At 37.9% G+C, this 26,071-nt stretch overlaps 1 protein-coding gene across 3 annotated transcripts in view; it reads left to right on the top strand.

Annotated features, from left to right (window-relative positions):
* Positions 1 to 5,920: 5,920 nt before the first annotated feature.
* Positions 5,921 to 26,071, top strand: part of ABCB11 (ATP binding cassette subfamily B member 11) — a 110,172-nt gene continuing 90,021 nt past the window's right edge. Inside the window, exons 1-5 of one of the 3 annotated variants that reach the window (XM_054476926.2) lie at positions 5,921 to 6,020; positions 18,781 to 18,883; positions 20,154 to 20,175; positions 22,604 to 22,655; positions 23,445 to 23,683. In XM_054476926.2, coding sequence (XP_054332901.1) covers positions 18,808 to 18,883; positions 20,154 to 20,175; positions 22,604 to 22,655; positions 23,445 to 23,683 — 389 coding nt within the window. In that variant the 5' untranslated portion in view covers positions 5,921 to 6,020; positions 18,781 to 18,807. Of the gene's footprint in view, positions 6,021 to 18,780; positions 18,884 to 20,153; positions 20,176 to 22,601; positions 22,656 to 23,416; positions 23,684 to 26,071 lie in introns of those variants that run through there. The other 2 variants (XM_063647616.1, XM_054476927.2) reach the window with 2 other exon arrangements.

Genomic DNA, 26,071 nt, shown 5'->3' with positions numbered 1-26,071 from the left:
CTACAGTTCAAATGAGTATTCAACACTGCAGGCACAATTACTTATAATTGACTTTTGTTCTGTAGCAGAATTCTCTCTGATTCCTCTTTTTTATTTATTTCACCTATTTCTTTTCATTTGGCAATTGCAAATGTACCCTTATAATTTTTATGACTTTATGCACAATAATGAGCCTTCAGGGAAAGACAAGAACTACCACACTCAAAAATATCAGAAAAGATTTGCTTATGAATGAAGTCCATATTTTTGTGCTGGTTTTCCTCATTAGAGGGAGAAACAAGAATATAAATTCTAACCAAGTACTGAGTGCTGTGGAGATCAATGTATTTCATTTAGATAATTGTAAATGACAACTTGCTAGGATTGTGATTAGTCTTATTTGGCATTATTAATTCTACAGAGGGAGCATAAAACATCTAATAATACATTGGACTTACTCAACTCACTATTTCTTACTTTTGTCCTTAAGATCATCTTAAAGGAATGGTTTGAAGACCATAATGAAGTGTTGTATGTGCCCACTATTTTACTCTAAATGGCCTACAAGTAAGGCCTGAAGGAATTCCAGGAGCCCCACCCAGACATGATGTGGAGGTGGAGCAAACTAGGCACTGAGCCAAAGGGGATCAGTGATAGCCAGCTTTTGGGAGAGCCAGATGAGGCAGAGAGCTGGGATAGGGTGGATCTACCTCCAGGTTCAGGACATTCAGGACACACCACTGAGCAGGAGTGTCAGGTACCATGACACGGGGCTGGTCTGTGTTAGGATAAACCAAGTTCTTAATGGGCTTTGAATCCACAGAAACTTTGCTTGTGATGTCCAGATGAGGGCCCCATCCCTTCTGCAGAAGTCAGAGTTTTCCCAGAAAAAAAGCAATGACTAAACTACAGCTAATATTTGGAGAACACCCACATAGCTATACTCTCTCTCTATGTATTTTTAAAAATCATTAATAAAATTTTATTATCCATTATTATTGACATTTCCTTTGTTATATTCATTATTATTTTCATTTAATAACTTATATGTTTAAAAAATAGTTTACCCTTATTGTATATAATTTAGAAGATGCAGAAATGCATGAGGAAGAAAATGAAAACCACCCTCGTTCACATTTGCATAACCTACAGATAATCACTTTTATATTGTACTTCTTCCAGTCTTTTCTACATGTCTACATGACAAAATTAGGAATATACTAATTTTGGTAGGTAAAAAAAAATACACAATTCAATTAAATGGCTACTTGGGGGAGGAGCCCCAGGATAAAAGAAAGTGGAAGAGGAAAAACGCATGGGTTATTGGTTCACAGTGTTACCCTGCTACACTTACATAGATTCATCCCTGCACAACCATGGACTAAATCTTTTTTTTTTTTTTTTTTTTTTTTTTGGATATCATTGACTTATTGGGATAGGCTTCTACTTAAGGACTATTGATGCCTTATCCTGCATCATGGGGACTCGACCATAAAGAATGAGATTGAGAAAGTTTATTTTACAAATCTTAAACATGTTTCTGTTTTCAGGGCAGATCCAGCCAGACTCATGACTGTGGGATGTGATTAAGAAGGGCCTAATCAGTGGCTTGGGGGATGTTAGGTCTGGGATGCACATCCACGTGCCATTCAGATAGACTGAAATCTCAGACTCAAAACTAAAATGTTCTAATCTTACAGCATAATCCCTGGAAGTCAGATCAACCAGTCGGTGGCACTCATGCTGGAGGAGAACCTGCATTGCCTCCACTTCTAAAACACTTTCCCACCAGCAGCATACTTGCCCAGAATCTATGGCACAGGGAAGTTCAGGCAGGCCTCATCACCCTGTGCAGGTGGTATTCTCACTCCCATTTTACAGATGAAGAAACTGAGGCTAATGGAGATTAAGTAACTTGTCCAAAGTTAGATAGCTAGTAAGTGAACACAAATCTTTGTGATTTCAAAGACCATCTCTTGAGATTGGTTAACTTTTAACTAAACCTCCCAGACACACAGCCTGACCTTATCTTCCAGTCTTTCCTGTAGTTAGGTGTGGCTATGTGGCACAGTCCTCTCCAGTGGAATCTGAGTAGAAGTAACGGATGCCACTTCCAGAATTGGCCTATAGGAACTGTCCATACAAAATGCTCCATATTTTCTCTTCCCTGTGTGATGGATAGATGTCCATGTCCAAGGAGACCTTAAAAGCCACATGTTGAGGATGGTAGAGCTTCTGTCAGCCTGGGTCTCTGAATGACTGCATGGAGCAGAGCACCTTTGCCCAACACCAATTTCCCCTTATTCAAGGCCTACTGGACTTCACATGAGGGGAAATAATTAGCAAGTATCACTACCTTAACCAAATCACCCAACAAGTAAGTGGCAAAACCAGGATCTAAAGCCAGTTCTTTGTGACTTCACAAGCCTGTGCTCTTTTCATTATACCACTCTGCCTCCCTCTGCAGTCAACTAAACTACAGAAATTGTGTCCTTCCACATAGCTTGCTTTAAAAATACATAAGCTACCTAAGAAAGCTCTAATTTAGACATTTTTCTCTCTGCTAGTCACTATGCCACAAAAAAACATAGCCAATTATATTGTGTTAACTGACTCATGCTGGCTTTACACAATTTATATTGATTTTCAGGGTGGTAATAACCAGCTTCTGTGATTGGTGTGCATGTGCAAGACTTCCTGCCTAACCCATCCTTCTTGTGGCTCAGCTTTGTAAACACCGGCCCTGGGTGGCCGTGAACAGAAGTTCTTACCTTAGACTGCATGCAACTCATCCTGCTGGCACTGAAAGCCCTTCTTTGTCTTTCTTCACCTACTTAAGCAAATTTACAAGCCACTGTTTGCCTCTTCTCTCAGCAGCCATCATGGTCCTTTCAATGTTGCCTGTGTGCGCTCATGCTGTATTTATGACCTGGTCCCTCTCATACTTTGAGATATAACTCAAGTCCTTCCTTCTTTGAGAATCCATACTGATGGATCACTTTTTAAATACTTAAGGTCTGCATCAAACATTATAACATTTGCTGTTGTTCTTTTTTATTCTTACTTGGTTTATCTACTAAGCTTTATTATCCTTTTAAGGTTTAAACTTTCTCAAGGACACTAACTGTAATGTGTACAACTAGGTAGCCAGCATAACATTTGACATAGTGTCTTGTAAAAAGAAGATACTCAGTCATTAGTTTTTGAATGATTCAAGGAGTAAAGTAATGGCAACTTCTTCTATCTCTTCCATAGTGCAGTCTTCAATATTTTTTTAACAACTATTGGCTGAATTCTACCATTGTGGTTTAGAGTGTTCTCTGAGACATTTTTGCTATGGTTTTGAAATAGGTTCCAAATTGGTCCACAGTGACCTCCAAGGCTCTACAGGAGTGGTTCTCAAGATTCAGCTCATTGGGCCCCACTCCCAGAGTTTCTGATTCAGTAGGTCTCAGGAAAGGACCAAGAACATACATTCCTACTGGGTAATGAGGAGGCTGCTGCTGGTCCAGCAGTCACACTTTCAGAACCACTGCCCTGTGAGCTCGTGGCACTCCTTGATTCCCGCCACACTGACATAATCCCCAGCTGACTTCAGTCTTGCTTACTCCACTCCAGGTTCAGCTTCCTTACATACACCAGGCAAGCTCCTGCCCAGAGCTTTGCCCATGTGGTTTCCCCAGATACCCATGTACTTGTTCCTTTACCTCCTTCAGGTCATTCCTCATATGTCACCATCTCAGTGGGCCCTTCCATAACACCCAGTTAAAAATGGCAACATCCTTCTCCCCTCACATGCTAACTGACATACACACATACACACACACGCTCTCTCTCTCACACAACATACATACACACACTCCCTATCATATCCCTTTCCTGCAATGCTTTTCTCCATACCATTTACACCATCTGATGTATTGTATGTGTTACTTCTTTGTCTCCTCTCTATCCTGCCCCCTCCCCGCCCCCAGAATGTAAGATTCCTGAGGCAGGGATTCTCATCTGTCTTATTCATTCCTGAATCCCAGAACTGAGAGCAGTGTTTGGCACATAAACATTCAAAAAGAGCTGGTATTTTAATTGTGTGACCGTAGGGACCACAACCCTACCTATTTTCAGACCGTGAACCATAAAGAAGACAAGCCTATAGCTGAAGTGAATTAAGCATGATCAACTCAGTACTCACACTGCCCAGATGTGTCTAGGGGCCAGCATGAGGGCGCGGAGAAAGACATCCTAAACTCTCCAGGGCCCTGGACAGATGGCCACTCTGTCTTCACTTTTCTCATCTATAAGATGAGGTTGTTGGATGATATATCAATATCTACAATGTTGTTTCTAGCTCTAAAACTCTATGCTTTTATCTTCCCTTGGATCTTCATGCCACCAGAAGGAAAGTCATAGGACCCTTGGACCTGTGAGCAGATCAGCTGTAGTCCTGAGTTGACAAATTTCTCTTGTTGGCATTTTTACCCTTTGACTGTTGTCAATAACTTCAGCACAGCAAAGGTAGCAAAATTATATTGGGAATCTTTTCCCAATCAAAGCTACAGCCCCATAGCTGTGTTGCCTTTTTGGTTTTGTGTGAAGCAAAATTTTTTTTCTGGGTCCTAATTGGTGCCAAATCCAATATTACTACATTTGTGTCAACTCAGAAGTCAACCCATCCAGTTTGCGTAGAGGAAACATCTAGAAATCTTTCTTTTCTTTGCTGACCTTGATATATTGAGATTTGAACATATAATAACATATAAAATTATATGTCATAATTTTGGGTTGTATGGGCTAAGTCATAAACCATCTTATACATAAATTCCAATAGAGAAAAAATGGTGGATGCTGAATTTCAGTGAAAAATTTATGACAGAGAAACCTAAAATTGAGAAAATTTGATCTTACAGTTTAATTTCTGCAAATTGAGAAGCACTGGCCCATCAATTGCATTTCAGAGCACAGAGTGGAAGAAGGTTAGCACAGACTGGCGTGTGGCTTCACATCTACTAGTTGTACACCTTGGGTGGATTATTTAACCTCTCTGTGCTTCAGTTTCCCCGACTATAAAATAGAAATGATGTGATAGCACCCAAATCCTGGGGCTGTTGAGAGGCCCAAATGAGGTGATACAAATAACATTTTTGAAGTGGGTCAGGCACCCAACCAAGTCTTGACTAATGTTGCCTATTATTATTCATTGCTGAAGGCTGGAGTGAAATGCATTTAGGGAAAAGTAAGCTCAGGCAAAGGAGAAAAAATAAGAACATTGTAGGAAAAATGGAAAGATTCACAAGAAGGGAGAGGAAGAGGCAGTACAAATATATTGGAGGAGCTCCACATGCTTATTTGACTTGAGACTCTGTTCATTTGAACCTTTAAAAAATCGTTCGTCTTTGCTTATACAGAGCTTCATCTGGTGTGCCAAGCCTGAGGTTAATGACTGTCCATGCAAGGGTGCAAGAGTTGTCTGTGCACTCAGACTTTTGAGCAAGGCTGTTTCAAATGTTCTTTTAGGGTATTTGTCTCCACAAAACTCTATGGCTGGGCCAGGAGCATCTGGAGCCTGCAACCAGGGATTTTCCAAGAGCAATCTTTTATATTGAGGGGGAAAGTTTAAAGGTATTTTTTTTTTGTCTTGTTATGTTTTTAAGTAACTTTTCAAAACTACAGGCCTGTAAAAAATAAGGGTTGGGATAGCCTGAATTCTAGGGCTCTTGCTGGGCCCACTCTGCTCAATTTGCCTCTCCTTCCAAGGTGAATCAGCAATTTCCAAGGCCTGTTGACACCCTCAGAGTGTTTCCCAAGCACACTCTGTGTTTGGGGTTATTGCTCTGAGTATGTTTCTCATATGTCACTGAACTGTGCTTGGGCTGCCCTTAGGGACATTGACCCTTAGGCAAATAGATAATGTTCTTGAAAAAGTTTGAATTCTGTTCAGTGCTTTAGAATGATGAAAACTAAGGTTGGAAAAGGTTGTGAAACCTTTTAACTCTCCACAGTGGAGTCCATTATTTCCTCTGGCTTCCTCAAATTCATATTCACAGGTAAGTAACTTATACTTGTCTCTGCAAATTCATTCCCTCTTCCCTTTAACTCTTACTTTGTGGAGTGTAGTGTTTCTGGTTTAGTAAAGATTGGTCTCTTGTCCAGTGTAAACAACGCTACAATACTTGGATAGAAACTTGCAGGATGCATTAATGATTTCATAACATTGTATACAATACAGATGACTCTTGGTTGCTGTCTTCTTTATAGCAATGCTATTTCATGTATCAATCTCTTAGAGAGAGAGAGAGAGAGAGGGAGAGAGGGTGGTGTACGTGGGTGTGTGGTACAAATGGCCGAATAGATTGAATAATCTGCTCAAAGTAAAAATACCAGTGGGCTTCTTTTTTAACTTGGCTTTGTGAAAGCACAATTCTGTTTGCTCTGATAATCACAGATTCAATGATCACAAATTCTACCGTTGAAAGTTGGTTTAATACAGAACTACACCGACTTTATCTTTTCTCCAACACCGTACTCATTTCTTCGTTGTCCCGGTTTTCAAAAATATAGATACTAAAAAAAATTAGCTGTGGATGCATGTTTAGAGGGGAGAAAGTTTGTTTCTAGGATCTAATTTCAGTTTTTAGGTTACCCAAGCCAGTGGGAGTCACATATTGCTAATGGCTTGAGCACAGAGATCAAATATTATTCACACTTCAGACTGGGAATAAAAGACAGTATTTGTCAACATTTTCAGGGGGAATAGCTTTTTAGAGATGTTAAAGACAAATTATAGTGGTTATACCTAAAACTTTTTAATATTAGAATTTAGTAGTGGTTTTTATTAAACATTTGAAGTGATAACTTATTTATGAGCTGTTGTTTAATAGAAGTTCTTTCCTGTGGGCAACCTCGTCCCCTCACTGCTCACCCCCCAACCTTGGTTCCCCCTGCTGTGCTCTGTAACGCTGTGATTGTCTGTGGTTGAAGCCTCCATTTCCCTGTCTAGGAGCTTCTGTTTACACTCCTCCCCACTCTAGATTGCAAGCCCCTTGCATAATTTTTGTTTCCTAGTACCAAGAATAATGGTGACAAATATTAGTGGATGACTCCTAAAAATGGATTAAGAAGCTATTTAGGGGGAAAAATGCCCATTTTGTGGTTTTAAAAGGTGCTACAATTGCCATATAATGCCCAAGTTTCATTGCAGAAATCAAATACTGGAGTTATGTTTTGCTTGGTCAAGAGGAAAGAACTGTACATTTAGAGACAAAGTATCGCTGTGGCAGTTAACTTTGGTGTTACATTCTATTTTCTTTCTAAGCAATTCTTTAGTTCTCTACCTCAATGGTGCCTTTGAAGAAAGGACTTATGTGGCCAATGGGATCATCGTGTATTTATTTCCCTTCCCTATCAGCCATAGCCCTCAGGGCTGGAAGGGCCTCATTTTAATCTATTCCCAGACAGGGTCACCCACAGGGTTGACACACAGCATCAACCGACAGTGAACTTATCTGGAAAACAATGCTTTTCTATTTTCTTCATTTCTTAGCATACATTAAATGTTTCTTTCCTTCTCTAATGATCTTTTAGATAAAGAAATCGTTTGCTGAGCTGATAATAACAAAGGTATCCTACCTACATTTTTAAATGTCAGCAGTGAAAGATGTTTTAAGGGCTTAAAAAAAAAAAAAAGAAAAGAAAACTGTAGTTTAGAAAGGACATCCAAATTGAAGAGGAGCAGGGGCAGTTCTGTTCTCTCTGAGCAGCTCTGTGAAGGGGGAGTTTGTGGGGCTGGGGTCTTGAAAGTCTTTACAGAGGGCAAGACTTCACAAGAGAAAAGCCATGGAGGGACCCTCACATGATCAGAATATTCACAGTGTGATGTGGGGCATGGTGGGAGCAGGTGCTCTCCACTCCCGGGCCTGGCTTGGTTCCCCTCACTGTCCACAGCTCCTCAATGGCTTTGAGGGCATTTAGATTCTTCTTACCATCTTGGCCTGAATGTGGAAAAAACTCTTTTTCCTTAATTAAGTCTAGAAAAGGTCAACATGTTTCAAAAAATAGCATTTGGGTGAAAAGTAAATGGAAAGTGGAACAAATCTCTGCAGAGAAAATGCAAAACCCTAGAACACAGACAGAGCCATCTCTGCCTCTTGGTCTGGTGGGATCTCTATTCTTCTCAAACCCATTTCCTAACCTCTGTGGGTGTGCGCTCCAAGTCCCAAGCCTTATTAGGGTAACTTTTTTTAAGTATAAATTTGATCGTATCCTTTCTTGCCTAAAATACTTCATTAGCTTCCCATGGCCCTTAGGATAAGGTCCCAAGTTCTCAGTGGTAAGGATCATGAGGCCCCGAAGGATCAACCAGCCACATCCTCCCGAGTTGCTCATCCGCCTCCCTGAGATTCACTGGGCTCCTTCAGCCTTGGACCCGGCTGCCCTGTCTCTTGCATCTGGGCCTTTGCATGTGTCCTTCCCTGCCTGGACTGCTCTTCCATCTCCTCTTCCCATGGAAAACTTGCTCTCATCTTCAACGTCTCATGCTAAGCACTTGCTCCAGAGCCTTCTCCAGCTCTCTAGACAAGGCAGCTCCTCTGCACGAGGGCCCAGGAGATGCCTATATTTCCCCTTTCCTCACTGCCATCCTGCTTGATGCCCAATTTCCCAGATACTGTCTGCCTTCCCTGCCACATTCTAAGTTCCATGAGGGTAGGGCTGGCTGGAGGGCTGGTGCTCCACACAATTTTTAGGGTAGGTAAATCAGGTCCTCAGAGATTTCTTCCTGGGCCTCAGGCTGCCCTGAACTGATCTCACAGTACAGGGGTTGACATTTTCTGCAAAGAGTTGTATAGTGAATATTTTAGGTATGGGAGAGAGAAAGGGCTATACAGTCTGTCATTGTAGCACAGAAGCAACCAAAGATAATAGAAAATGAACAGGTGTGACTGTGTTCCCATAAAACTGTATTTACAAAATAGGATGGTAATGGTATCTTTCAGCCCAGAAGGATTCAGCTCTGGAGACACCTTTTCTCAACCCTGACCCTTTTTTTTTCTTCAATTCTTCTACAATACCAATAGCCAGTTGCTAGTATTGATCCCAGCCATTGGTGAAGATCAGCCTGTCCATCTGTTGCTCCAGGCTGACATCCCCACCAGTTCACACTAGCAGCCTTGCTGTAATGGCAAGTAGTGGGCACTGACATTTTATGCTCTCAGGATCTTTGATTTCTTTCTGGCATGGCTTGTAGAACCCTGTATCTCCTCCAATTTTGACAGCCTCAGGACCTTTGTGGTACTACTCACTCAGGCCCATTTTTAAGGTCAGTCAAAGTACTAGGTTCTCTCAAGTGACCATCTAGCTGATGGTCTCTCTTCCCCATCCCCTCCTCCCCAGCAGTGAGGTCTTTCAGAATGCTGTTGTTACAGTCTAAGATAGAAACATCTTTGATATGTTTTTACCAGTAATTGTCAGGAGACTGTTCTCTAATGTGCGTATCTGTGTTGATAAGATTACACATTTTATCAAGAGAAAACTTCAACCCTGAATAGTTAAACAGAAGCACATGTAGTGTGCAGGTTATAGACCACATGTCACTTAGCAGAGAGGAACACTGGGGTTGGTGTGGACAATTAAGAATTCTTGGGGGATTCTATGATTCGGTGTCCAAAGTCTGCCAACTAGTACTTAGACATCTCCATTTCCTACTTTTTACTCTTAGATTCCCTTAAGTTTATTGGAAAATACATTTTTCTGGAATACCTTGAAAATTCTCAATCTGTTTCTGAAGAGATTTTGGGGAGGTTAAAATAATTTAATTTGTTAAAGTGCACAGTAAAAATGAAATAACATTGGATGTTATTTTCAACTCTTGAGTTTTCTTGTGTTAGTTTAAGTAAAATTTTGTTATTGTAAATTTGTTAAGAAACCCTAATTAAAGCCTCCTTCAATGTATGAAACTCAAATCAAGTTATTAGGTTAGGTGCTAAAAAAGTGTTACAGCTAATGGCTGAGACAGTAGAACTAGATGACATTATATCTACTTGTAATCAGTGAGGAAAAATAATGTGGCAAAACACCATGGTACTCTTAAATCATAGAAAGTACCAAATGAGGAGGAGGTACGCTCTCAAGAACCTGCAAAACAAATATGTTAATCACCAAAAACTAGATTCCCACTGCATTTCCAGGGTTTCAGAGACTGGCAGCCATGTCCTCCAGCATCTGCTGTATGAGTTTCCCAACATCTCATCTAATAAAAAAAATAATTCGCCAGTGGAAGAAAACATGGTCTAATAATATATATCAGATATATATTCTACATTCATAATGATACATGGCAATTCATCTAATATTCAATTCTGAAAACATTCTCTTTTGTGGCAAATATCACAGGCAAGGCCTTCATTTATTCTTTCTAGAAATTTTGGTTTTTCAGTGTACTTTCCCAAACTTAGTGTTATAAAATTCCCAGTGTTTTTGTGGGTACATGCAAGTAATTAAGATTTTCAGCACAATGGCCTTCAAAAGTCATCACAGCCATTTCTAAGCTGCCCAAAGATAAAGGGACTAGTTTCCATTTCTGACTGAACAACCAGTGCGTGCCTTTAGCCCTAGAGAGTATATATCTTTCGAAGTATAGCTCCTCGGCATGTCAAAAAAGAACAGTGGACTACCAAAGTTCAGAGTGATGCACTTGATGCTGAGAAAGAAAACAAACAAAAAAAACAAACAAAAGAACACAAACAAAAGAACACCCTGTTCCATTTTGTAGCTGTCCTGGTACTCACACCTAAGCCATGTTACTCTCTTATTAGACATAAACAATCTCACGGAATACCAACCTCAAAGTTACTCTGAGTCAATGCAAGGCCAGTTTGTACTTTGTTCTCAGCAAAGGCAAAATCAAGGTCACTGTGCAATCCACAAAATACCAAACACCTTGCTAAATGAATGGCTGTATTTCTTTATCTAGTCATAACATAGTCCCAGCTTTTTAACAGCATCCAATCTAGAACAAGTACCCACTATATTAGATCCTTCCCCAAATCATCTGACTAAAGCCCAAGTTCTGTAACAGGTTCTTTCTAACACCATTTTACTGAGATGCCCCAAAGCCCCTGACAGTGTGTTCACCCTCGGTGCAATGAGTAGCAAACACAACTTGTTTAACTACAGATGTATTCTTGGTGCTCACTGAATGAGGGACATTGACAATGCTGTGGGCATAGAGACGCATGCTTTAATGGATTTTTGCCTTTTAGAATGTGACTTTTAACAGTAAAATAGAAACCACAAAAACTATTTGTAGGGGTATTCAGAAAGAAGCAAAATGTAAGCATTTAAAACCTAATGTATGGAATTGACAAGGAGACACAGAAGGAAAGTAAAGAGAATAGGTTAGTGGATTAGTATTCCTGTGCTTAATGGAGGACAGATTACTACATATGACCCTGGAAGGGCAGATGGGGTGGAGTATCAGGTAGGGAGGACTCGGTCTTCAAGCTTGAAGGGCAAAGGGAACTTTAGCTGCTATCTCCCTTTTGCTAGCCGCTGTACAGATACAGTTTGATTTCAGCTTCACACCAGTCCTGCAAGGTGGATTTTACCACCATCACCACCACTTCCTGACATGAAAGATGGAGAAATCAGGATGTGGAGAGAGATTTTAAAATAAATCCAACTACGTAGATTGAAGCAACAGGTACTATCAGGATCTGAGAGACTACAAATTTCGTGGGCAAGACACTACACCACTGTCCTCTAAATACTGCGAAGTATTTGCACACCAGTGGAAAGAAACCTTTTTAAATGGAGAGCTAAGCCAAGGGAAAAAATAATTGGAGACTACATTTTTTTAATATTGTATTTTAAAATTAGGAAATGCAATAACACATCTGTGGTTAAATGTTGTTTATTATTTTCTCATTATTAAAGAGTCTCTCTGTTTTTTGAAAAAAAAAATTTGGTTAAAACTTTAAAAATTGTGTAACCAGCAAATGTTACAGTCTCTGAATATAATACTGCTATAGTGAGCAAATTTTGTTCTTGAATAAAATAACTTTGAATCTGGTTCTTTTACTGTATTTTAAACCAGCCTCATAAACTACTTACTTAAATAATATTTCTTACTCTACTTCTTAATATGCTATTAAGGGACATTCTACAAAATAAGTGATGAATACTCCTCAAAACTGCCAAGGTCATTAAAAACAAGGAAAGTGTGAGAAATTGTCATAGCCAAGAGTTTCTTAACAAGATGTGACAACTTAATATAACATGGTAAATTTGGTGTCCTAGATGGAATCCTGGAACAGAAAAGGAATTAGGTGAAAAATAAGGGAATTTGAATAAATTATGCACTCTAGCTAATAATAATGTATCAATATTTGTTCATTAATACTAATGTAAGACATTTACAGTGTACATTGGTACGTTAATACTAGTGTAAGACATTAATAACTGGGTGTGGGGTACATGGGAATTTTGTACCATCTTCACAATTTTTCCATAAAATCAAAACTGCTTTAATTTGTTTAATTGAAGGAGATTCACCAGGGTTAAGAAAAAAATTATTTTCTATCATGAAGTATTTTATTTTCTGCAAAATGATTTTGTTTTATTTAGGAGTGGTATGCTGCTTAAGATGGAAAAATACATGATGATGGTGCATAGCGCCTCCATCCCAAGCTTGCTAACATTAACCCTTTTGTGGCATTATCTAGCTTTCCATGTGTTCTTTTTTAAGTTTTATTTTATTTTATTTTAAGTTCCGGGGTACGTGTGCAGGATGTGCAGGTTTGTTACATAGGTAATCGTGTACCATGGTGGTTTGCTGCACTTATCAATCCATCAACTAGGTATTAAGCCCGGCATGCATTAGCTATTTTTCCTAATGCTCTCCCCACTGCCCTCACCCAATAGGCCCCAGTGTGTGTTGTTCTCCTCCCTGTGCTCCCTGTGTCCATATCATGAAATATTTTAAAGCCACAGAAAAAAAAAAAGAGAAAAATTTAATGAACACCAAGTTACCTCCTTCCAACTTTATCATATCTTAAACATTATGCCATACTTGCTGAAACTTTTTTTGTTTTAAGAAATTAAAACATGCAGATACAGTTCAGGGGGCCTCTGAGCCCCTCCCCGGTCTTATTCCACTTCTTTTCCTCAGAGGTAACCACTACCATTAATTCAGTGCTTATCAGTTTCAGGCAAGTCTTTATATTTCTACTGCGTATCTATATATCTATGAACATTACAAATAGTGATTTGCAGGTAACACATTTTACATAAATGACATCATACAGTATCATTCTGAAACTTTCTGTCTTGTTTGTTTAAACTTACATTTGTTGAGATTTATCCACGCCAATTCACTGATTTTAATGGCTAGATGATATTCCACTGTGTGTCTATTTATAAATTATTGAATCAATCTCTTGTTCATTTATATTTTCTCCTAGCTTTTTGTTTCCAAAGAAGTACCGCAATAAACAAGCTTACACATATCTCTGCATGCATTTTCTGAGTTTCAATCTCGGCTGTATCACTAACTTGTGCTCTTGAGCTTGTGACTTTGTCCTTCATACTTTAGTGCCGTTATCTGGAAAATGGGGATAGTCATAATACCCATCTCAGGAGGCTGTTGGGAGGTTTTATGGCATAGCATGTATAAAGCATTTAGAACAGTGCCTGCCACGTATTAAATGCCATTTCATTGTTAACTATTTTTAAAATTGTTGAGGAAAATACCAGAGAAGGATATTCTGGGATCTGGGGTATTAACATGTTTAGCCTTGCTAGATATTTTCAAATTGCTATCCAAAGTCATTCAGTCAATTTATATTCTCATTAGCTGTGCATGAAAGGACTCTTTCCTCCACATCTTAACAACACTCTGTACTACTGGATATTTCATCTTTGCCAATATTTCAATGAATAGTTTTAGTATTCACTGCTGATCATTACCCCAAATTTATTCGTTAGAGTTGCAAAATAATGATTTTTTTTTAATTTTACAGGTTTTCAAAACTCGGGAATGGATAATGATTTTTATTGAATACTTTTTGCATTTATGAAAATTATTAATTATTTTTTACCTTAAATAATCATTGCATTCCTGGGATCAACATTGCTTCATTTTTCTTCATAAACTGCTGAATTATATTTAACATATTTTATTTATCATTTTAAAATCTGTTTTCAGAAGTAATTATAAGCCTATTTTTATCCTTCTTTGTTTTGATGTCAAAATTATACTTGCTTTATAAAATGATTTGGGTAGCTTTTCTTATTTTTCTTTTCACCAAAACCATTTATATAAGATTAGAATTATCTACTGTTTAAAGTTTTGGTAAAATTTGCCTGTAACATTATCTAGCCCTGTTGTTTTTTGAGGTGGGAGACTTTTGAATATTGAATCAATATTTTAATAGCCATTAATTTTTAAGTTTTCTATTCCTTTATAAACAAATTTTGATAACTCATATTTTTCTAGAAAATTAATCTTAACCAGGTGTTCAAATTTACTACCATGACATTACTTACTATTTGCTTATGATTTAAACTTTATTTATTTTACCTTTCCCATTTTCAATTAGTATTTGTGATTTATATCTCTTTTCTTCGACAGTCTTATTGACTTGCATGTTTTTAGCTTTCAAAAAACAACTTTTGAATTGATATATCCTTTCTACTGTTTTTCATTTTATTTTGTTTTCTATCTTATAAATCTTGCATTTTTATAGATTCTTGATTAGAACATAATTCATTTATTAATCTCTTAAAAAACAAAATGTATTTATCTTTATAAATAAATCTTGAAGTATCTTTTTAGCTGTAGCCCACAAGATTTTGTATATTTATCACCATGTTTTAAATATTTTCTATTTCTGTCATGATTTCATCCTTAACCCATAGTTATCTGCATATGTATTTTAAAGTTTGTAACACACACAATTTTACTGAGTATATGTGTGTGTGTTTTACTAGTGTTTAATTTTTTAGTTTTTATTTAATTGCATTGTCAGAATATACACTTTTAAGAATAACAACAATATAGAGAAATACATAGTTTTTTATTTGTAGAAGTTTTTGATGGCTTATTAATGGGTAAGTTTTATAAAAATGCCAAATGTAATTGAAAAATGTCTTTGTTGCAGGTTCTATAATAATGAAATTTGTCATGAAAATCTATCGACATTGTGTTACAATTACAATTAAATATATATTTGATCAAATGAAATTGCCAACATTTAATCTTTTTTTACTTGGAAAGTTCAACTAATATATGAATAATGTTCAACCAAATTTTAAGAAAAACAAATTTTATGTAGTAAATTACATAAAATTACTTATTTTTTATTTTAAAAGCTTTTATGTTTTCTAATTTTTTGTCTGTTTATCAGTTTCTAATAAAGGTGTGTTTAAATTTTTCATTACAGTTGCAGGCTGTGTTGTGTTGGGTTGCTGGGTATATACAATCCAATAATTGATTTGTCTTCTAGCTGGATTGTACTTTTAATTATTTTATGTCCTTTATTATATCCATTATTGTTTTGAACATGGATTCTATTTTTCTGACATTAACATAACAGCTTTGAGACATCAGTATTTGCATGACATATCCTTTTCATCATTTAATTTTTGACCATTTTTATGATTTCATAAATTATTTCTTTTATAATAAGTATATGTCTGGATTGGCTGGGTGTGGTGGCTCACGCCTGTAATCTCAGCACTTTGGGAGGCTGAGGCAGATGGATCATCTGAGGCCAGGAGTTTGAGACCAGCTTGGCCAATATGGTGAAACTCCATCTCTACTAAAAATACAAAAATGATCCAGACGTGGTGGCTCATACCTGTAATCCCAGCTACTCAGGAGGCTGAGGCAGGAGAATCACATGAACCCAGGAGGTGGAGGTTGCAGTGAGCCGAGATTGAGCCACTGTACTCCAGCCTGGGCAACAGAGCAAGACTCAGTCTCAGAAAAAAAAAAAAAAAAGTGTATGTCTCGACTTTAAAAAATTCAATAAACTGACCTGTGTTTTTTTAAAAAACAACCTTTTGAGGGTATAATTTACATATCACAGAATTCACCTATGTAAAGTATTCAATGGTTTTCAGTATATTAACAGAGTTGTGCGACCATCACCATAATCTAACTTTAGAACATTTTCTTCATCCCCAAAAGAAACCTTATATCTGTTACCAGTCACTCCTCATTCCCCTCCCACCCCTACCCCTACCCCAGCATTAGGCAACCACTTATTTATTTTCTGTCTCTACAGATTTACCTATCTTGGACATTTCATGTAAATGGAATCATACAGTATGTGGTCTTTTGAGACTGTCTTCTTTCACGTAGCATGATTTTGAGGTTCATCTGTGTAGTATGTATCAGTACTTCAATCTACATACATTTACTGTAATTACTGAACCATTTGGACTATTTTCAATAATCTTCATTTATATTTTCTGTTTGTTATGCTTTTTTTAGTTTCTTTAGTTTCTTTTTTAACTTTTGTTGGATTGATGAAGCTTTCTACATACTTAGTTTTTAATCCTTTGCTTATTTAGAAACTATAGATTTTACTGGTACTTTTTCATTGCTTTTTCTTAAAATTTTCTGATACAGGTTGACTTTGTTCAGATATTAGTTGAACTTTGTAATTAAAAAATGGTTAAATATTGTCAATTTCATTTGGTTTAATCAAATATATATTATAATTGTATAAATATATATTTAATTATAATTGTAAAACAATGTCCTCAGATTGTCATAACAATGAACCTAACATAATTTACCTGCATATCGAACACCTTATCTTGTGTTCAAGTTACACTCATATCTACATACTGTATAGAGTTTTAATTATGCTCTTTTGAAATATAAAAGGTTATACTTGGTATCAGTATTTGATTGGCCGTCCTGACATATTTTGTTAACTCTTGTGCTCACCCTTGTTTCTCTCTTTCATGACTCCCTTCTGGATACTCCTTCTGGCTGAGGCACATCCTCTAGTTGTTGTTTTATGCAGGTCTGTAAGTGTAAACCCTCTTGAGTTTGAATGTCTGTAAAGATGCTGAATGATTTTTTGGCTCAGTATAAAATTCTAGGTTAAAGATTACTTTTTTTTCTCATCACTTTGAAGACATTACTCCACTGTTTTCTAGCCTCTATTGCTGATGACAAAACTTCTGTCAGTCTGTTCTTTATATTTGAATATGCATTTTCCTCTTTCACAGTGTTTAGGATGGATTTTATTTATTCTTGATGCTTTACTACAGTTTGATTCTTGAACAACACGGGTTTCAACTGTGGAGGTCCACTTATATGGGGATTGTTTTCAACCAATCTCAGATAAAAATATAGTATTCTCAGGATGCAAAACCAGTGGATATGTAGAGCCAACTTTTCCTATGCACAAGTTCTGCAAGCCGACTGTGGGACTTGTGTATACCTGGATTTTGGTATATGCAGATTTTGGTATACATGGGAGTGCTAGAACCAATCTCCTGCATATACTGAGGGACATTTCTATATAATGTATCTAAGTTTTGACTGATATCTATTCCAATCAATTCTTGGAGTCTACTGTTAATTTGAAGAATCAGGTAATTGCTTCTGGAAAATTCTTAGCAATTATCTCTTTAATTATTACTCTTCTGTCATTCTCCACTCTCTGCTTCTGGGATTCCAATTAGATGAATTTAGAAGCTTTTCATAACTCCCCCTTCCTCTCTTTTATTTGTACGTGTGTGTATATATGTATGTAATACATATCACTGTCTCCTCCTATAACCTCCATGGGTCTGCATTTCATCATAAGGAATAGACGCTTCAGTGGTGGCCAGCAGTTTCCTCAGGGTCTTCTCAGCAGTGCATGGGGCCCACATTAGCTCCTCTGGCTCCAAGCAAAGAGATGGTCTCTAGCCCCCTGTTTGATTTGGGGCACTTACAGTCCTCTCGCCAGCTAAACTCTCACACTCGTCAGTATCCAGACGCTGAGGGGAAAATACCAGCTGCTTCTGTGCTCTGCTTACTCTTCGGTGCTTCTCTGCCATTTCTGGTTCCTGAAGATGTTTATTTTTATTTATTTGAGTCTGACTGTATCTCTTTTTAAAAACATGTTATCCATCATTGCTATATACTTGAAGCAGAGAAAGTTAGTGAAGCATAAACTTCATGCTGAATCTAGTGTCTATATCCTGGAATTCTCAGCCTGTACCCTCTATAAACTAATTTTTCCACTGTGAATAAGACTAATCATGACTCTGTCGACATTTACATTTTATTTAGAAAATGTCTTCCTTCTGTTCCTTTGATCCAAGCTTGACTTACCTTACCTTGAGGTTGCATTTACAAAGGAACACTGAAGGTTACCCAACAGTATGTGGGTGTCATTCATCAACTACAGTGACTCAAGAATATCACCAGTTGGTTTGCCTTTCTCATGGTTTTCATGTTTTCTCATTAAAAATAAATAAAGCACAGATAGGCAGAAAGAATAACCATCCATCCAACAACTAGAGGAAAATTTATCAATGGTTTTGGTTTATCTTTCCTATAATTAAGATATAAAAAAACAACCATCCATGTAACAACTAGAGAAAACCTTTATCAATGACTGTGGCTTATCTTTCCTGATAATTAGGCTCTTTCAGGGAGTTATTAACCAATTTAAAAACTTTTGTCTGAGATTGATTCGTAAAGATTATTTCTTGAACCAAATTGTTCTTTCGTTTGGCTACTTTGGTTAAAGAAGAAAGAAGAGATAATAATGGCAATGATTCTTTTATTTTATTTTATAGGGTTGTTGGCTGTGGGTTGCAATTACCATGTCTGACTCAGTAATTCTTCAAAGTATAAAGAAATTTGGAGAGGAGAATGATGGTTTTGAGTCAGATAAATCACGTAAGTGGCTTTTTTCTCTCTCTGCGTCTCGTACAAGGAGAGGTGAGAACAAAAGTAGGACAAGCTGGTGAAGTTTCAAGGAGCAGAAAAAAATCAGCAGCAGTAGGTAGAACTATCATTGGGTGTGATTCTTATACACAACTGTGTGGCTCTCCCTAGAATCCACGTAACGTAATATCTGAAAGTACTAGGTAAGAACACACCAAATGTGTGTAAATGAAAGCATCTCTCACCAACACCTTTCCTAGATAGAGTAGGGTTGTTCCAGTGGTAACTGTTATGACTACCTTTATTCCTGTATTGTTATTATTAATCATAATTTAGTGAGCGCTCCTCCTTAGGAAGAGCTGTGCCTAGACTCTGCAGACCAGAATGAGATCATGTGGAGGGGACCTTTAGCACTAGCACCTGGGATGTCCTGAGCTCAGATGGTTCTAAGCTACTGTTTTCTAACCCTATGATTTTACATTTTACAGATGACAAAACTGAGACTTGGATATGTTTTTGAAACTTGGCAAGGAACACATCAGTAAAATTAATGGAACCATAATTCTAATCCAGTTGTGTTTGATTCCCAGGCCCAAGATATTGCCATCTGTCAATATTATCATGCTTCTTTACTTTAATAAGAGTAAAGAGGCATGATAGTGTTGGATGACAAAGCTCCCTCGTGGCTTCCTTATACCCCTGGCTATAATCACCAACTTTCACCTCCTGCCCTGCATCTATTCTGACCTACACTGGGGAAAACAGTATGTGGTCTCAATCCTATGGCTTCTACTAGTGTAGAAGTGTTAATGATATCTTGTTATTAACATCTGATTGTTAATTTGTGGTCTATATTTTAAACAGATAAATTCTGATGCTTTTAAAGAACCAGACAATAAATAAATATCAATTTTATTTTGTAGTTCAAAAAGTCAGATCTTCTTCAGCTAATTTAGAAATGTTGCTGTCCATTTGATATTCAGATGATGCAAATATTTCATGTCCTGAAGAAAAGTCCATAAATGAGTAAACGTAGCAGCACTCCTGGACCCTAAACCAGTGTCTTTGTGTGTGTGTGTGTGTGTGTGTGTGTGTGTGTGTGTAGAAAGATAGAGACAGAGAGACAATATGAGCAGGAAGAAAGAAAAGGCAAATAGTCATTTGGTAATATTCCATGAATAAAGGTAATTTATAGGAATATTTTTCCAGAGCAAATTTCTTAATGACTGTGTTGCATTTTGTCATTATTATTAACTGCTTTTTTGCATTTTTTTTCTGACAGATAATAATGATAAGAAATCAAGGTAAGTGACTGATTTCAACAATGCAGCATCTTTTCTAGAATAACTCCATAATATTCATATCAAAGGCACAAAGCAGAGAATATTTTCATGCACATTGCACTTCATATAAAATAATATATACAATCCATTCTTTTTCTCTTTAAAATATTACTATAATTTGATTTTAAAAACCTTTTGGAATATCCCTTCTAGGTTAGGTTCAGATGTTCCCTCTGTATTCAGGAATGGCACAGAACTCCTGACCTAACAGGGAAGAGGAAAAGTTGAACAACAAGTATAATTTCATGGGCATTGGAGAGGTCCCTAAACCCCAAATTCTTGCCACAGGCAAAGAGTAGAGACCTAAAGTGTCATTATTGCATATTTCTATTCAGCTAAAGATTTTGAATTCTCATATAGAACAAATATCAACTAATCACAGTCTGGTATGAAGGTGGGATTAGATGAGGTCTAATTTAGAAGACAGAAGTGAGGCATCAGGTAAGTTCCTGAAGTGGAGGTGGTGGAAAGGGAAGGGTTGAAGGTATTTTAGAAATTTTAAGTAATTCACAGCAGAGGGAGGAAGTGGGAGTGGTAAGATTAGCTTTGGGCTGGGAGTGGTCAGGTCAACCTGGGCCTCTGAGAGCCACACGTTTCTTATTGGGTGGGAAGTTTAAAAAAAGCGTGTGGATGTAGATGAATGGCAAGGAGAGGATGAGTAGGAAGTTGAATGAGTTGTTTTGTTTTTAGAGGAGGTGAGCATGGAACGAGAAGATCACAGCAAAAGTTTGCCAGAGCTGCTGAGAGGAATGGGAGCGATCTGTAGAGAAATGAAGTGTGCATTGCATGTTGAGCTGGAGAGCACACATTCACTCCACTAATTCATTCATTTTGCAAATATTAACTGAGTGTCTATTTGGTATCAGACACTATCGTAGGTGCTGAGGGTACAGAAAAGAACAAAATAGGCAAAAGTGTCTGCCCTTGAGGAGTTTACATTTTAGTGAGGGACATATAATAAACACTGTAAATAAATCAAATGTATAGCATGGTAGCTAGTGATAATCTATCACTTTCTTTCTGAGAAAGAAAAATAAACATGGAAATGGAGCTATGAAATGGTGTGCGGGGGGTGGGGTTGAAATTTTAAAGACTTTGGCCAGGGAAGACTCTGTTGAGTAGATGCTTTTGAAGGAAGGTCTAGTGGAGGTGATGGAGCTGTCCCTGTTGTTACCTAAAGAAAATGCATCTAGGGAGAGGGAGTAGCAGGTGCCTGCACCCAGAGGTGGGAACAGTTGGGCATGGACAAAGGTCAGCAAGAGGCCAGGCGAGTGGGGTGTTGAGAACTAGAATATAGTTGGAGGAGGTGAGGTCAGAGAGCCAAGGGCCAGACCGTGGGGAGTCTCAGAAAAAATTTAGGATTCTTTTCTGGGCCAGAAGGGAAGCTTAGGGCAGCTGAGTACTAGACTCTGCTTGTGCTGGTATCCATTCACAAGGTGGTGAGGTTGTGTCCAGCAGGCCCAGCAGCCTGGCTTAAGGAGAAGAGGGCAAACAGCTGGATGGATGCAGGATGAAGTTTACAAGGATGATGTAGAGAAAATAATTGAGGATGATGGTGAGAGTGTGGTTCAAACACCTGGCAGAGGGACCCTGGCTGCATGGGGAAGGAAGCAAAATCTTAATGGGGTTTAGCAATGGAAGGAAATGAAGGATTTAAGGGACTGCATGGCTCAAGTGAGGTTGACAAATAGGTGTGGAAGGAGGAAGGAAGTGAGAAAATGAGATACATGGGCAGTCACAGAGTGCCAAGGAGTTAAACATGTCAGACAGTAGTTCCTGGTGACAGCAAGGTCCAGGGTGTATTCATGGACTGCGTGACTCAGGTTAAGTCAAGATCCCCGAAGTTGAAGAGGTCAAATACAGGTTAAACGTGGCCTTACGGGAAATGAAATGAATGAGAAATATTAAGGAAATATGATTCTATGAAAAGTGTGGGCATGTTCTTGAATTTTTCATCACATCAACATTATTTAATGTAGTTGTAATATTTTTAAGCATGAGGAAGCTTTAAAATTTGCTAATCCAACCACTTCAACTTACCCATGAGGAAATGCAGTCACAAATAGATTGAGGGTCATGACTGAGGGCAAAGAGTTATTTGTTGGTATAACTGGGAGTATAGAGGACTTTTTACTTTCTCTCCATACCTCTCAGGTGTTCATCTCTGTGAATCGCTAGTGAACCTCAGATTGAGCTATACTGAAATCTCTAGAAGAGGTAAATCTAGAAGAATAAAGCTTGTGTTTAAGATATCAGACTTGGCCAGAATTTTCCAGCCAGTGGGGATTTTCTTTCTTACTGAAGAATAACTCATAAAATCACCACCTAGGGAGAATTTCCCATTGTATTGGAAAGGATGGTCTTTAAATCCCTATGTTTTTCTCCTCAGGTTACAAGATGAGAAGAAAGGTGATGGTATTAGAGTTGGCTTCTTTCAATTGGTAATAAAACTGTGTTGATTTATGGCAGTGGGTGTGCAGCTATAAATTGTTTACATCATGAAGGGAGTGTTAAATCTTTAGACATATTGGCAGGTTTTTAACTTCAGTGACCACTTTTTCAGTCATAGGCTTTGCCTGTGTGATAACATGCTGAATAATTATTAGAGATATATTGCTCATAAAACATACAAATCCTATCCAATAGATCAGGAAAATGTCTTGGAAAATTATCACTAAGCCCATGGTTATCATATTTGTAAGGAAAGTCATCACAACGATCACATATATATATTTATTCTTATGACAAATCTTTAGAAATTTCATAGTATAGGTATTTACTCCAAATTTGCTCAGGATGGAGGCATTTCTAGGCACAAATTGGCACTCTTCATTGTCACTATCAGTTCTACAAAACAATTTATAGTATTGCTCAATGCCCCACACAGTTTATCTACTTGGCAATGGCATCACTGACAGTGATTATTTTCCCCTAAGTTGTAGATGAGTAGCTGAAAACTAAAGTCAGCTCCTGAAACAAACAGAATGAATTCAGAGACCAGGAAATTTATAACATGATCTAACAATGTAAGAGTCTAATGTTTTAGATAATTGATGTACTGTGCTATTTATTTCAATATAATTAGTATGAACTCCGCCACTCAATTAAGGTGATTCCCATGAAATTTGGTGTTGGTACTATTCATGAGAATCTAGTAACTAAATTAAGTAGTCCTCCTACCTCTCCTGCTTTTCACCCATAGATGATCTCTGAACCCTTTGTTTTTCAAGTTTCGGTTTTCTTCATCAACTGACATTTGGCTGATGTTTGTGGGAAGTTTGTGTGCATTTCTCCATGGAATAGCCCAGCCAGGCGTGCTACTCATTTTTGGCACAATGACAGATGTTTTTATTGACTATGACGTTGAGTTACAAGAACTCCAGATTCCAGGAAAAGCATGTGTGAATAGCACCATTGTATGGACTAACAGTTCCCTCAACCAGAACATGACAAATGGAACACGTTGTGGGTAGGTTGTTGTTTTTTTTATTTTTTACTTTTTTGCTCATATCTTAAATTGTAATTCAAAATGTATAGAGGGGATTTTACTGGCTGAGCTGGAGTGGTATCTAACACAAAGAGAATAGAAACATGAGTTTACCCATATTTCTAGAAATTACTCTGCCTCAAGTTTCCTTCTATCTTACTATGTTTTAAAATCTTAATAGAAACAGGATTGAAAGTCACTCACCAAATACATCGCCAAAATGTTACCACTTTATTGAGTATAGGCTTGACCATGACACTACCAATACTTAACACCACTAGGGAGGTGACCCATGAATTTTACTCGAGTATCATCTCCAAGAGTTTTTTTGTTTCCCCCCCACCAACTCCCCTCTGCCCCTTAGCTTTGTGGCTGTGGCTGGTGATCCACTTGATCTTAACTCTTCCATCTGTAATGGGAATTTCATGAACATGCTGCATTACTTTGAGTAAGGTACACTAGTCTCAACCAGTAGCTGAGTTTGTTTTTCTCTTTTTTCTTTTTTTTTTTTTTTTTAAGATGGAGTCTCCTTTTTTGCCCAGGCTGGAGTACAGTGGTGTGATCTTGGCTCACTGCAGCCTCCACCTCCTGGGTTCAAGTGATTCTCATGACTCAGCCTCCTGAGTAGCTGGGATTACAGACGCCCGCCACTACGTCCAGCTAAATTTTGTATTTTTAGTAGAGACGGGGTTTCACCATTTTGGCCAGGCTGATCTCAATCTCCTCAGGTCATCTGCCTGCCTCAGCCTCCCAAAGTGCTGAGATTACAGGCGTGAGAAAACTAGTGCTGTGCTGTGATCAGAGGCAACCACGCAGAAGTAGCCAGAACTCACACAGACACAGTCACTATGCTACTGTTTTCTTTGTGATAAGCCTGACAGGCCACCTTGTAATCAGTGAGTCTGTCATGTACTCAGGGCTGACTCACTGTCATAGCAGGGACTTTGCAGCGTGCCTCATGCTGGCTCAAGTTCAGAACAAGCTTATTTGCACGTAGGAACCCACATACTCCTACGTTCAAGAATCAAAGGTGGGGCACATCTTGGCTAGAAAGACACTAGGAATGGCTCCCTCAGAGGAATTTATAGTTTTCACCTTCATTTTTGAAATTTTCTATAGGCTTGATTCCAGACTATGAATGAGTCCTTCTAAATCATTGACACTCTTCCATAATATTATCTCTCTTAGGGTCTTTCATTTATTTACTCATTCAACCAAAATTTTTTTAAACATCAACTATATACCAGGAACTCATGAAAGAATCAAGGACACAGTTGTCTTAAGAGCATGGTCCTGGCCAGGCATGGTGGCTCATGCCTGTAATCGTAACACTTTGGGAGGGTGAAATGGGAGGATTGTTTGAGCCCAGAAGTTCGAGACAAGCCTGGGCAACATAGTGAGACCCTGTCTCTACAAAAAAATTTTAAAAAAATAGCTTGGCTTTGTGGTATGCCCCTGTCATCCCAGCTACTTGAGAGGCTGAGATGGGAAGATCACTTGGGTCTGGGTGTTTGTGGCTGCAGTTGGCTGTGATCACGTGGGTGACAGAATGAGACCCCCATCTCAGAAAAACCAAAAGAGTCATGATCCTTATCTTTGTGAAGCTTAAGCCTAGTAAGCCATCATTCAGTCAATGATCATTTAAAAACATATGCAGTGACAGACTTGGATGTACCTGATAGAAAACACAGGATAATAATACAATGTGAATTATTCTTTATAAACAACAAGTCCACTTATTCTATATAGGTTCCCTAATGTCTAAATATGTATGTTTCTTTTCTAAAATTGGAAGTTTCTTTTCATTTGACAAACTCAGAGCAATTTGTAAAAAAGAGAGATTGAGTTCAAGAAAAGTCTTTGAAATCCTTCATTTATGTTGGAGGACAAAAGTGAACTGCTTTTTACAGAGGGGTTTGACCACAAAACGTAAGATTAATCATTCTCCCCTTTGAGAAAAAAATGCATTCAGACCTATGTGTGATGTGAATTGGCCCAAGGCATGGATAACACTTATGAGGATAAGTTTTTGAGGAAAAAGTCCTCAAGTATATCTTATTATGCCTTAAAATTTGGAAATAAATGTGAGAGGGGCCAAAATTTGAGGCATATACATGATACTAGGTGCTTATGAATATTTGTCCAATGAATTAAAGAATGAATCTACTTTCAACATTTGCATCACGGCCATCTACTAAAAACGAATTCTCTGTGGCCACTCATTACTCACTGTCTTCATTGTTACTGGATCACATACCTGAAGGCGAGCAAAGAATACAAACTGAGGCTTTTAGAAGTCCACTGGCTTTGGCTGAATTCACATGATACCAAATGTGAATGGACATTTGTCCTTTTCTTTTTAAAAAAATT

This window comes from Pongo pygmaeus, chromosome 11 (assembly GCF_028885625.2).
Source record: "Pongo pygmaeus isolate AG05252 chromosome 11, NHGRI_mPonPyg2-v2.0_pri, whole genome shotgun sequence".
NCBI classification, from domain to species: domain Eukaryota; kingdom Metazoa; phylum Chordata; class Mammalia; order Primates; family Hominidae; genus Pongo; species Pongo pygmaeus.
The sequence above is the reverse complement of the archived record's forward strand: the minus strand, read 5'-3'. Positions and strand labels throughout refer to the sequence as shown.